Source organism: Oncorhynchus clarkii, chromosome 12 (assembly GCF_045791955.1).
Source record: "Oncorhynchus clarkii lewisi isolate Uvic-CL-2024 chromosome 12, UVic_Ocla_1.0, whole genome shotgun sequence".
In the NCBI taxonomy this organism is placed as follows: Eukaryota; Metazoa; Chordata; class Actinopteri; order Salmoniformes; family Salmonidae; genus Oncorhynchus; species Oncorhynchus clarkii.
In genome coordinates this window covers 10976926-10990863 of record NC_092158.1, presented here as the reverse complement: position 1 = coordinate 10990863, position 13938 = coordinate 10976926, and the positions used below count along the sequence as shown (strand labels likewise).

The following is a 13938-nucleotide window of genomic DNA, read 5'->3' as shown; positions in this document are numbered from 1 at the left end:
TTTCTTATCTATATAGACCACGTCCATGGGGTCAAGTTTCTTATCTATATAGACCACGTCCATGGGGTCAAGTTTCTTATCTATATAGACCACGTCCATGGGGTCAGGTTTCTTATCTATATAGACCACGTCCATGGGGTCAAGGTTCTTATCTATATAGACCACGTCCATGGGGTCAAGTTTCTTATCTATATAGACCACGTCCATGGGGTCAAGTTCCTTATCTATATAGACCACGCCCATGGGGTCAAGTTTCTTATCTATATAGACCACGTCCATGGGGTCAGGTTTCTTACCTATATAGACCACGTCCATGGGGTCAAGTTTCTTATCTATATAGACCACGTCCATGGGGTCAAGTTTCTTATCTATATAGACCACGTCCATGGGGTCAAGTTTCTTACCTATATAGACCACGTCCATGGGGTCAAGTTTCTTATCTCTATAGACCACGTCCATGGGGTCAAGTTTCTTATCTATATAGACCACGTCCATGGGGTCAAGGTTCTTATCTATATAGACCACGTCCATGGGGTCAAGGTTAATATCTATATAGACCACGTCCATGGGGTCAAGTTTCTTATCTATATAGACCACGTCCATGGGGTCAGGTTTCTTACCTATATAGACCACGTCCATGGGGTCAAGGTTCTTATCTATATAGACCACGTCCATGGGGTCAAGTTTCTTATCTATATAGACCACGTCCATGGGGTCAAGGTTCTTATCTATATAGACCACGTCCATGGGGTCAAGGTTCTTATCTATATAGACCACATCCACGGGGTCAAGTTTCTTACCTATATAGACCACGTCCACAGGGTCAAGTTTCTTATCTATATAGACCACGTCCATGGGGTCAAGTTTCTTATCTATATAGACCACGTCCATGGGGTCAAGTTTCTTATCTATATAGACCACGTCCATGGGGTCAAGTTTCTTATCTATATAGACCACGTCCATGGGGTCAGGTTTCTTATCTATATAGACCACGTCCATGGGGTCAAGTTTCTTATCTATATAGACCACGTCCATGGGGTCAAGTTTCTTATCTATATAGACCACGTCCATGGGGTCAAGTTTCTTATCTATATAGACCACGTCCATGGGGTCAGGTTTCTTATCTATATAGACCACGTCCATGGGGTCAAGTTTCTTATCTATATAGACCACGTCCATGGGGTCAAGGTTCTTATCTATATAGACCACGTCCATGGGGTCAGGTTTCTTATCTATATAGACCACGTCCATGGGGTCAAGGTTCTTATCTATATAGACCACGTCCATGGGGTCAAGTTTCTTATCTATATAGACCACGTCCATGGGGTCAAGTTTCTTATCTATATAGACCACGTCCATGGGGTCAAGTTTCTTATCTATATAGACCACGTCCATGGGGTCAAGGTTCTTATCTATATAGACCACGTCCATGGGGTCAAGTTTCTTACCTATATAGACCACGTCCATGGGGTCAGGTTTCTTATCTATATAGACCACGTCCATGGGGTCAAGTTTCTTATCTATATAGACCACGTCCATGGGGTCAAGTTTCTTATCTCTATAGACCACGTCCATGGGGTCAGGTTTCTTATCTATATAGACCACGTCCATGGGGTCAAGTTTCTTATCTATATAGACCACGTCCATGGGGTCAAGTTTCTTATCTATATAGACCACGTCCATGGGGTCAGGTTTCTTATCTATATAGACCACGTCCACGGGGTCAAGTTTCTTATCTATATAGACCACGTCCATGGGGTCAGGTTTCTTACCTATATAGACCACGTCCACGGGGTCAAGTTTCTTATCTATATAGACCACGTCCATGGGGTCAGGTTTCTTATCTATATAGACCACGTCCATGGGGTCAAGGTTCTTATCTATATAGACCACGTCCATGGGGTCAGGTTTCTTATCTATATAGACCACGTCCATGGGGTCAAGTTTCTTATCTATATAGACCACGTCCATGGGGTCAAGTTTCTTATCTATATAGACCACGTCCATGGGGTCAAGTTTCTTATCTATATAGACCACGTCCATGGGGTCAAGTTTCTTATCTATATAGACCACGTCCATGGGGTCAAGTTTCTTATCTATATAGACCACGTCCATGGGGTCAAGGTTCTTATCTATATAGACCACGTCCATGGGGTCAAGTTTCTTATCTATATAGACCACGTCCATGGGGTCAAGTTTCTTATCTCTATAGACCACGTCCATGGGGTCAAGTTTCTTATCTATATAGACCACGTCCATGGGGTCAGGTTTCTTATCTATATAGACCACATCCATGGGGTCAGGTTTCTTATCTATATAGACCACGTCCCTGGGGTCAGGTTTCTTACCTATATAGACCACGTCTACATCCACAGGGTCAGAGAAGTTGTTGCCGAGGGCGTTGGTGGCCACTACAGTGATGTTGTAGTTGACCCAGATGGATGTTTCATTCTTGTTGAAGAAACAGGAGTTGGCCCCCGCTGTATGGTAGTCTGGACACTCATAGACTGTTTCAGAGCTGGAAAGGGACAGCAAGAGACAGTTCCAGTTAGAGACAGAGAGACAGTTAGTGAGGAAGTCTGGACACTCATAGACTGTTTCAGAGCTGGAGTCTCTCCAGGGACAGAGAGAGAGAGAGACAGACAGAGAGACAGTTAGTGAGGTAGTCTGAACACTCATAGACCGTGTCAGAGCTGGAGAGACAGGGACAGAGAGAGAGAGACCGGGACAGAGAGAGACAGACAGAGAGACAGTTAGTGAGGTAGTCTGGACACTCATAGACTGTGTCAGAGCTGGAGAGACAGGGACAGAGAGAGAGAGACCGGGACAGAGAGAGAGAGAGAGGGACAGAGAGACAGTTAGTGAGGTAGTCTGGACACTCATAGACCGTGTCAGAGCTGGAGAGACAGGGACAGAGAGAGAGAGTTCCAGTTAGAGACAGTTAGTGAGGTAGTCTGGACACTCATAGACCGTGTCAGAGCTGGAGAGACAGGGACAGAGAGAGAGAGACCGGGACAGAGAGAGAGAGAGGGACAGAGAGACAGTTAGTGAGGTAGTCTGGACACTCATAGACCGTGTCAGAGCTGGAGAGACAGGGACAGAGAGAGAGAGACCGGGACAGAGAGAGAGAGAGGGACAGAGAGACAGTTAGTGAGGTAGTCTGGACACTCATAGACCGTGTCAGAGCTGGAGAGACAGGGAGAGAGAGAGAGAGAGACAGAGAGAGAGAGAGAGAGAGAGACAGACAGACAGATAGGAAAATAGTCTGGACACTCATAGACCGTGTCAGAGCTGGAGAGACAGGGAGAGAGACAGTTAGTGAGGTAGTCTGGACACTCATAGACCGTGTCAGAGCTGGAGAGACAGGGACAGAGAGAGAGAGACCGGGACAGAGAGAGCGAGAGGGACAGAGAGACAGTTGGTGAGGTAGTCTGGACACTCATATACCGTGTCAGAGCTGGAGAGACAGGGAGAGAGACAGAGAGAGAGAGAGAGAGAGAGAGAGAGAGAGAGAGAGAGAGAGAGAGAGAGAGAGAGAGAGAGAGAGAGAGAGAGAGAGAAAGAGAGAGACAGACAGATAGGAAAATAGTCTGGACACATAGACCGTGTCAGAGCTGGACAAGGAGCGTTGACACAGAGATGACAATGTGATATTAGTGAGGAACAACATGTCCGGACAGGAGTCAGAATAACAAGTGTTCGTGTGGAGGCATTGTTATGATTTTTCAGTCTTGCTATTTACATGACAGGGGGAAAAAACAAGTCAACATCCTTTGCCTTTGTGTTTACATAAACAATTCCTGAAAAACACCAGCGTGTTTGTACCTAAGCGTGTGTGTGAAGGTGTGTCCAAGACAAGTGACCAATGGTTTTTAGGAGGGAGCATGTGATAGGGGGTAATGCAGGCATGGGGGGGTGGTGTTGCTTCGTGGGTGTCCACCTCCTTGCCAGTGGGCATGTCGTATGTCTGTATAACCACTCACTTCTCTTTGTGGTAGAAGAGGGAGTAGGTGGTGGGTCGCCCCCCATCAGAGCCTGCCTCCCACCAGCAGGTGAAGGTCTCCTTATCTGGGGACCTACAGCTGGTCAGCTTGGGCTTTCCTGGGGGGGTGTGGCCTGAAGGATAGACAACCGGTAGAGCAGGTCAGACAACTGATAGACCAGGTCAGACAACTGGTAGACCAGGTCAGACAACTGATAGACCAGGTCAGACAACTGGTAGACCAGGTCAGACAACTGATAAACCAGGACAGACAACAGGCACAGAAGGCAGCACAACACACAACACCTATGAGACAACACCTGTGAGACAACACACAATACCTGTGAGACAACACACAATACCTGTGAGACAACACGCAACACCTGTGAGACAACACGCAACACCTGTGAGACAACACCTGTGAGACAACACGCAACACCTGTGAGACAACACCTGTGAGACAACACCTGTGAGACAACACGCAACACCTGTGAGACAACACCTGTGAGACAACACCTGTGAGACAACACGCAACACCTGTGAGGCAACACCTGTGAGACAACACCTGTGAGACAACACCAGTGAGACAACACACAATACTTTTCACAGTTAGACCAGCAATTTCCTTATTCATTTGATATTTTATTTGACCTTTATTAGACCCTGTTTTCCCATTGAGGTCAACATATATCTATCTAGAATATATCAATATCTAAAGGGTCCATTTTACTTGTGGCTGTTTAGGGTCCATTAAAAATGCACAAGTCATCTAGATATGGTAGTAGTATGTTTCCTATGTCTACTGGGAGGGGCATAGTACTCAAACTACAGTCATTTTTTAACATTTTTTAAATGTAACCTTTATTTAACTAGGCAAGTCAGTTAAAAACAAATTCTTATTTACAATGACGACCTATCCCGGCCAAACCCGGACGACCCTGGGCCAATTGTGCGTCGTCCTATGGGACTCCCAGTCACGACCGGATGTGATACAGCCTTCAGCCGACACTGTTGATGTGCTCCATGCATAGTCTTAATCATTCTGGACACACTGTCTCCCTTTAATTCAGCCAGTTATATATGGACATTGTAGTCCAAATACAATCAGAGGTTACATGGCCTGGTCTTTGACCACATGCAGATTAGTGGCAGTATCATACACGCACACACGTAACACACACTGTGTGGTCTGTGACTTACGTGCTCCCTGAGCAACCACAGGCAGGATTAGTGACAGTATCAGTGTTACTCCCACGTCTCTCCACATCATGCCGCCTCACTGCCTCGCAAGTCAGGTTGAATTCTGGGAAAACAGAGACAGAAACAGACCAAGCATGAAGCATGACCAGGGATCAACCTATCAGGTGGCTCTGAACACTAGAACACTAGACAGGCGACATCATATAATTGAACCCCTGGTTGTCTTGTGTGATCAGTAGAAACAAGACTTGATGCTAGGGGAAACAACATGGTTACTACCAGTACAGCATATGCCGGCCAAAGTCAGACCGAAGACCACGATGGAAATACGTTTTTTTTTTTTGTGTAATCCTACTTGATGATTTTAAATGCAGTGTATCAACTTGTGTTATTAGTGGAGTGGTATTTTTTAATTGACCAAACAAATTCTTGCCATCTGACCAGTTACATGATGAAAAAGGTCAATATGTCTCAATGGGTTCTAACTCATTTACTTGTTATATATCTTTATTGTTACATAAAGGGGCTGTACCTCCATCCTCAGGAAATAATACAAACTGTAGGTTTGCGTATTAGTATAGTATAGTATAGTATTAGTAGCCTCAACTAGACCAGATTTGGAAAGACAGCCATTCTAGACTGGCGTGTTAGTGAAGGTCAGTGTCAACTTGGTTCAACTGGGCCATCCCACCCTTGGTTCAACTGGGCCATCCCACCCTTGGTTCAACTGGGCCATCCCACCCTTGGTTCAACTGGGCCATCCCACACTTGGTTCAACTGGGCCATCCCACCCTTGGTTCAACTGGGCCATCCCACCCTTGGTTCAACTGGTCCATCCCACCCTTGGTTCAACTGGGCCATCCCACCCTTGGTTCAACTGGGCCATCCCACCCTTGGTTCAACTGGGCCATCCCACCCTTGGTTCAACTGGGCCATCCCACCCTTGGTTCAACTGGGCCATCCCACACTTGGTTCAACTGGGCCATCCCACCCTTGGTTCAACTGGGCCATCCTACCCTTGGTTCAACTGGGCCATCCTACCCTTGGTTCAACTGGGCCATCCCACCCTTGGTTCAACTGGGCCATCCCACCCTTGGTTCAACTGGGCCATCCCACCCTTGGTTCAACTGGGCCATCCCACCCTTGGTTCAACTGGTCCATCCCACCCTTGGTTCAACTGGGCCATCCCACCCTTGGTTCAACTGGGCCATCCCACCCTTGGTTCAACTGGGCCATCCCACCCTTGGTTCAACTGGGCCATCCCACACTTGGTTTAACTGGGCCATCCCACCCTTGGTTCAACTGGGCCATCCTACCCTTGGTTCAACTGGGCCATCCTACCCTTGGTTCAACTGGGCCATCCCACCCTTGGTTCAACTGGGCCATCCCACCCTTGGTTCAACTGGGCCATCCCACCCTTGGTTCAACTGGGCCATCCCACCCTTGTCCAGGTGGTTGAGTTCAACTTCTAACCGCAACGTGTGTAGTTTAAATGACATTTTATAATCCATCCATGGCCCCATTGAATTTCCACAGTCATGGAAATTCCCTCGGATTGTGGTGTCAGGAAAATTCCCTCGGATTGTGGCTCTCACTCAACATCAACAAAACAAAGGAGATGATTGTGGACTTCAGGAAACAGCAGGAGGAGCAGCTCCCTATCCACATCGACGGGACAGTAGCGAAGAAGGTGGAAAGTTTTAAGTTCCTTGGCGTACACATCACGGACAAACTGAAATGGTCCAACCACACAGACAGCGTGGTGAAGAAGGCGCAACAGCGCCTCTTTAACCTCAGGAGGCTGAAGAAATTTGCCTCGTCACCTAAAAGCCTCACAAACTTTTACAGATGGACAATCGAGAGCATCCTGTTGGGCTGTATCACCGCCTGGTACGGCAACCTCCCTCAATTGCAAGGCTCCCCATAGGGTAGTGCGGTCTGCACAACGCATCACCGGGGACAAACTACCTGCCCTCCAGGACACCTACAGCACACGATGTCACAGGAAGGCCAAAAAGATAATCAAGGACAACAACCACCTGAGCCACTGCCTGTTCACCCCGCTATTATCCAGAAGGCGAGGTCGGTACAGGTGCATCAAAGCTGGGACCGAGAGACAGAAGCTGTTTTTCAATCTCAAGGTCATCAGACTGTTAAACAGCCATCACTAACACAGAGAGGCTGCTGCCAACATAGACTCAAACCACTTGCCACTTTAATAAATGGATTTAGTAAAGGTATAACCAGTCACTTTAAATAACGCCACTTCAATAATGTTTGCATATCCTACATTACTCATCTCATTTGTATATACTGTATTTTATACCATCTATTGCATCTTGCCTATGCCGCACAGTCATCGCACATCCATATATTTATATGTACATATTCCAGCCCTTTACATTGTGTGTATAAGGTAGTCGTGGTGAATTTGTTAGATTACTTGTTAGGTATTACTGCACTGTCGGAACTAGAAGCACAAGCATTTCGCTACACTCGTATTAACATCTGCTAACCATGTGTATGTGATCAATATTTTTTATATTTTTTATTTGATGCTTATAAAATATTTATTCATGTTGTCTTGATGTTTACCACCATTCAGGTGAAAATCAATATAAGATCAGAATATAATACTGAGGAAAATAACTGTGATATTTTGATAGAAAATAAGAATAACAGAAACAAAGAATAGCTGGAGAATTCAGCTTTTCAGGCAGAGTATTAAACATGTTTTATTTAATCATACACCTGAAACTGCTGAGGGAAAAATATTCCCTCAGCAACAAAGTTTCCTCCCAGTATCCTCTATAGAGTAGGCCCTCTGCATGCTGACATCCTGTCTAATTGGGTAACTAACGAGGTCAATTAGGCTCTGTTCATAGTGACGAACAGGGTTCTCTACACTGTGATGTAATCTGTGTGCAAGGCGAGCCAGAAAGACGTGTGAATCTCTCTGACAGCTGGAGTGTGCTGTGCATAAGGTCTTATTACTGAGCAATTAATGGGTTCCTCCCAGGTCAGCATTTTATCTTAACACCCTGAGAAAGAGCTGGAATCACAAAGCCTTGCTACTTTGAAGTAGTCATGAGTCAATTGAATTTTTGAAGTACCGTATATAGAATGATATAAAACTATATTTAAGGCCTGCAGAGAAGAGTAAACATGACAGAAAAGCTGGAGAAAAAGGATATTGTTTTCCCCCCATGTGTGCAAAGATTAACAAAGCCCCTCCTCTTTCCAGCTGGCATGTACAGCACATCTGATTGTGTAACGCTAAGGGCTTATGTGTCATCATAACCAAGGAGAAACAAATCCAAATCAAATCAAATTTGATTTGTCACATACACATGGTTAGCAGATGTTAATGCGAGTGTAGCTAAATGCTTGTGTTTCTAGTAATCTAACCTAACAATTCCACAACAACTACCTTATACACTGCTACTGCTACTGCTGCTTCTTTATCAGACTGCAATGCAAACTCCCATTTGCAGGACTGTGGATCGCAAAAATAAAAAATGAACTGAAGGGATCACTAACTAATAGCGGCCAGTCACAGATCGTCTGTTCTGCGTGCCTCACTGGTACTTCCACTAAGCCGATGAAGTAACACTGATTTAACTACTTGCTACCTCCACGACTTCTGACCCCTAGAGTGATGGTGGTATTTACTCCATGGTGCCTTGATTTCTACGTCACCCTAATCTGATAACTGTCAGATTAGAGTTGAAGTGGTTGAAAGGAGGGGAGGATTGTCCTCCGGCTGTATATAGCGCTGTCTTACATAACCATAGCATCACTAAGCTGCAGCCTGCTAAGCTGGCAAAGTGAGTGAAGGGAAACAAACAGGGACGCTCATAAACGTAAATTGATTCAACGTCTGTATAGTGACCCTAAATGTCTTCGTTCTCACGGTTCTCATCTTTTGCTCACTCAGGTTCCCCCCTTTTCTATCCCTTGCTGGTTTATCCCTCTAGATACTTTATCGTGATTGAAAGGATAAATTAAATCTCAATTATAGGCCAGAACTAAGTCAGTAGTCTAGATAACAATGGGTTAGGTTAATATCTTGTATTGGATTTCTTGGTCATTAGTAGTTCAACTAGATTTCTTTGGTATAAAAGCATGAAATAAATCAACTTTCTTGGGAATAACTATAGAACCCTGGGTCTAGGATAACCCTGGGTCTAGGATAACCCTGGGTCTAGGATAGCATCCTACATGTTAAGAGGCTACAGACTGATATTTCAGATGTGAGGTATCAGATTGCGCCCTGTGCGGTAAGGAGATCATAAGGCTTCTTCTGATAGGCCTATATCCTGACGCTCCCTGGGTGAATAACGATTAGGGATATTTAATTATTGAGGGGCTCAGGTATAGCTCTAGGCTAGTAGGGTTTTGAATGGCTCTGGTGGGTGCTGCCTTCAGACTGGAATAGTAGGTCATTAGAACCTGACCTGGGCCTTGCCTTGTGCACAGGCCTGGTCGTCAAACATCAGTACACCAACTGGAGAGTGCAACAAAAGCCACAATATAAAATCTTAGAAAAAAGGGATCCAAAACTTATCTTTAGCTGTCCCCATAGGAGAACCCTTTTTTGTTCCAACTCTTTCTATATGAATCACAGTACGCACGCACACACGAACGCACACACACACACACTAACCTTGACACACTCTGAGGCCTTGTCAGAAGAACCTTGACCGTCATGTGACCTAAACAGTAAAGTGTAAACCGGCCTGACCAGCCTCCTCATGATTCTGTTGATGCAGGATGGGGACTGGGCTGTTGTGCACTGAGAAGTATCCTGGGGCATGGGATAATACATACCCACACACACACACACACACACACACACACACACGCACACGCACGCACACGCACACGCACACAAACAAAACCAATTCAAGAGGATGGCTCTTCTTCCTAACATTGAAAAAAGTATTTGGGTTAATAAACATCATTGCAGGGCTCCCTGGTGAAAGAGACATTGGTCTCATTAGACTCCCTTCTTATTGTTAATCTTCTGAATGGCACATAGAGGTTGCTGAGCGTCTTCAAACTGTCCCTTGTGTCTGATGAGTGGTATCTCCCATGACCAGGACTACGTCACAAATGGCAACCGATTCCCTTTATAGTACACTACTTTTAAGCCCTGCGGCTCTGGTCAGAAGTAGTGCACTAGGGCAGGGATGGGCAACTCCAGTCCTCGGAGGCCTGGTAGGTGCCATACTTTTAACCCAGCCCCAGCTAACACACCTGACTCCAACAATCAACTGATTATGATCTTCAGCTTAGAATGCAATTACTTTAATCTGCTGTGTTGACTAGGGATGTGGACAAAGTGTGACACCACTCCGACCCCCGAGGACTGGAGCTGCCCATCCCTGATGTAGGGAATAGGGTGTCATTTAGGAGGCGACCTAGGTCAAATGATGTATAAAAACTGAACCAGAGCATCATGGAACCTTTTGTAGGATGACGTTCATTGTAATGGAAACATCCGGAAGCTTGTCACTGTCGTACTGGAATGATACTGTACATAATGTAATCTAGGGAATGGACATGGTGAGCAGGCCCACTGGCATGGCTTTCTCACCACACAGACGCATATGCACAGAAAAACACATGGTACAACATATTGTGACGGTCTGTCTCACAGTAAATACCACTAGTGTTTCCTTCACCCTCACCATGTCTTATTTTTCTGATTTTTTCACTGTACACAGAGTCATGAAAACATTATCTTCTTCCACCTCTAAGAGCTGCTACACCCTCCACTTCTGAGTAGCCTAGTAGCCTAGCCTAGGTAGCTCAGTAGCCTAGTCTGGGTAGCTCAGTAACCTAGTAGCCTAGCCTGGGTAGCCTAACCTGGGTAGCTCAGTAGCCTAGTAGCCTAGTCTGGGTAGCTCAGTAGCCTAGTAGCCTAGCCTAGGTAGCTCAGTAGCCTAGTAGCCTAGCCTAGGTAGCTCAGTAGCCTAGTAGCCTAGCCTAGGTAGCTCAGTAGCCTAGTCTGGGTAGCTCAGTAGCCTAGTAGCCTAGTCTGGGTAGCTCAGTAGCCTAGTCTGGGTAACTCAGTAGCCTAGTAGCCTAGCCTAGGTAGCTCAGTAGCCTAGCCTAGGTAGCTCAGTAGCCTAGTAACCTAGTCTGGGTAGCTCAGTAGCCTAGGTAGCTCAGTAGCAAAACAGCCCTGAGATGAGGTTACTTAGTGGGAAAATAAACTCTACTGTGTTTTACTACTGTACTTTTGCCATTGAAACTATGGTATGCTGAATCATTGGTCCAGTTTAGCCAAACCTCAGCTTGATGAGCTAACAAGTGTATGAGGATGATACCGCTGTGCTTTCTGTTGACAACGCTCGAACAGAACTGCAATCAGGCTTTTTGGGGCGGCAGGTAGCCTAGTGGGTCAGTAACCGAAAGGTTGCTGGATCGAATCCCCGAGCTGACAAGGTAAAAATCTGTCGTTCTGCCCCTGAACAAGGCAGTTAACCCACTGTTCCCCGGTAGGCTGTCATTGTAAATAAGAATTTGTTCTTAAGTGACTTGCCTAGTTAAATAAAGGTGAAATAAAAAATTTAAAAATCATAATAAATGATGCTTTGCAGAAAACCTTTGTTGAACTGGAATCAGAACTTAATGCAAACTAATTATATGTTATTTTCCAAATCACGTAAAAAATGTATCTGCTGATGTCCCAGGTTATTCATATCTGGGTATCTGGATGGACGAGAAGCTATTTTTCAGAAAGCATATTGATTAGTTACTTAAGAAGTTAAGAATTAAAATGAACTTCCTTTATAAGACTAGGGCATACCTTTCATTAAATAGCCGATAACAAATCATTCAGTCGACATTCATACCAGTTATAGACTATGGGGAAAATCGATTATATGAATGCAGCTGCCACTGTACTGAAGACTGTGAACGCAGTTTATCATACCACACTCTGTATCAGAAAGTAGGCTGACCCTCCTTGAAGTCTTGTAGATTGATGCATTGCACTCTTTTTGTTTATAAAGCCCTCTTGCATAAGCTTCCACCGTACCTTACTACATTATTAACCTACAGACATATACGAGCTACCAGACCGCCCTCGGGGATGGCTAAGTCTGGATATGGCTATATTTTCTTTTGCCGCAATTAGACCAAAATTACAAAACGTTCTTTGATATTGATCACCAATATTTACATTTCCCAACAGACTAAATCATGGAGATAGATGGATATAAATTGATTTCCTTGATTTCTACGTCACCCTAATCTGATAACTGTCAGATTAGAGTTGAAGTGGTTGAAAGGAGGGGAGGATTGTCCTCCGGCTGTATATAGCTCTGTCTTACATAACCCTAGCATCACTAAGCTGCAGCCTGCTAAGCTGGCAAAGTGAGTGAAGGCAAACAAACAGGGACGCTCATAAACGTAAATTGATTCAACGTCTGCATAGTGATCCTAAATGTCTTCGTTCTCACGGTTCTCATCTTTTACTCACTCAGGTTCCCCCCTTTTCTATCCCTTGCTGGTTTTTCCCTCTAGATACTTTATCGTGATTGAAAAGCTAAATTAAATCTCAACTATAGGCCAGAACTAAGTCTAGATAACAATGGGTTATGTTAATATCTTGTATTGGATTTCTTGGTCATTAGTAGTTCAACTAGATTTAAAAATAAATAAATAAATGGCTTTATGGGAAATCTACAATCCGATACCAGTAAACCTGCCAAAAGAAGTAGTAATGAATGATTTTTACAATCTGCCTGCACTGCATTTACTCATTTACAACACTGTACTTGGGCCTGTACTTCCTTTGGATTAAAACCATAAAATAAATAAACTTCCTTTGGATTAAAACCATAAAATAAATAAACTTCCTTTGGATTAAAACCATAAAATACATACACTTTCTTTAGATTAAAACCATTAAATAAATTAACGTTCTTTGCACTAAAAGCAATTCTAGAACCTTGAGTCTAAAGATAAGATGGCGTCCTAGAAGTTAAGTGAGGTGTTGTCCATGGCAACCCCACGGAGTGATACTTTATGTGAGGGAATGATTACAATTATTCCTAGATAATGGTGGAGGAGGACTCTATTTTGCTCTTTACCTCCCTTTCCCAGATACAATGACTGATTATGTTCAAACAACCATTTGTTACTCACAAGGAGTTTAGAACCGTCAGAGCACCTTCAGGGCCAATGAGATAGCCTACGCTGAATTCTACAGCATCTGCCTTTTTTCTCTCTCTGATTCCTCCTGACAGTGGGATAGGGGTGTATTACAATTACAAGATCAAACAACAGGGTTATGTTTGATCTTTCAGCCTGGACCAAAGGGGAACAGCAGAGCACGCTATTGTATTCTAGTGTGTTGTTGATTCCCAACACCCAATGCTTGTTCAGAGAATAGAATAGGTTACAGACTGTAATTTCAGAAGGTGTGAGGTATCAAATCCCCGAGTTAACACACTGTGCGGTAAGGAGATCCTAGTGCTTCTTCTGATAGGCCTATATCCTGACACTCCCTGGGTGAATAACGATTAGGGATATTTAATTATTAAGGGGCTCAGGTATGACTCTAGGCTAGTAGGGTTTTGAATTGCTCGGGTGGGTGCTGCCTTCAGACTGGAATAGTAGGTAATTAGTTTGTAAGTGTGTAGTTGGTTAGATATCTTTCTATATTGGCCGTCACTGTAAATAAGAATGTGTTCTTAAATGACTTGCCTAATTAAATAAAGGGAAAAAAAGAAAGAAAAGTG

The 13938-nt window shown here is 44.5% G+C and overlaps 1 protein-coding gene across 2 annotated transcripts in view; it reads right to left on the bottom strand.

Annotated features, from left to right (window-relative positions):
* Positions 1-13938, bottom strand: part of LOC139422703 (prolactin receptor a) — a 33595-nt gene that overhangs the window by 6282 nt on the left and 13375 nt on the right. For both annotated transcript variants that reach the window (XM_071173971.1, XM_071173973.1), the window contains exons 2-4: positions 5183-5285; positions 3984-4116; positions 2349-2518 (exon numbers count right to left, since the gene is read on the bottom strand). In XM_071173971.1, the coding sequence (XP_071030072.1) occupies positions 2349-2518; positions 3984-4116; positions 5183-5252 (373 nt within the window). In that variant the 5' untranslated portion in view covers positions 5253-5285. The remainder of the gene's footprint in view (positions 1-2348; positions 2519-3983; positions 4117-5182; positions 5286-13938) is intronic.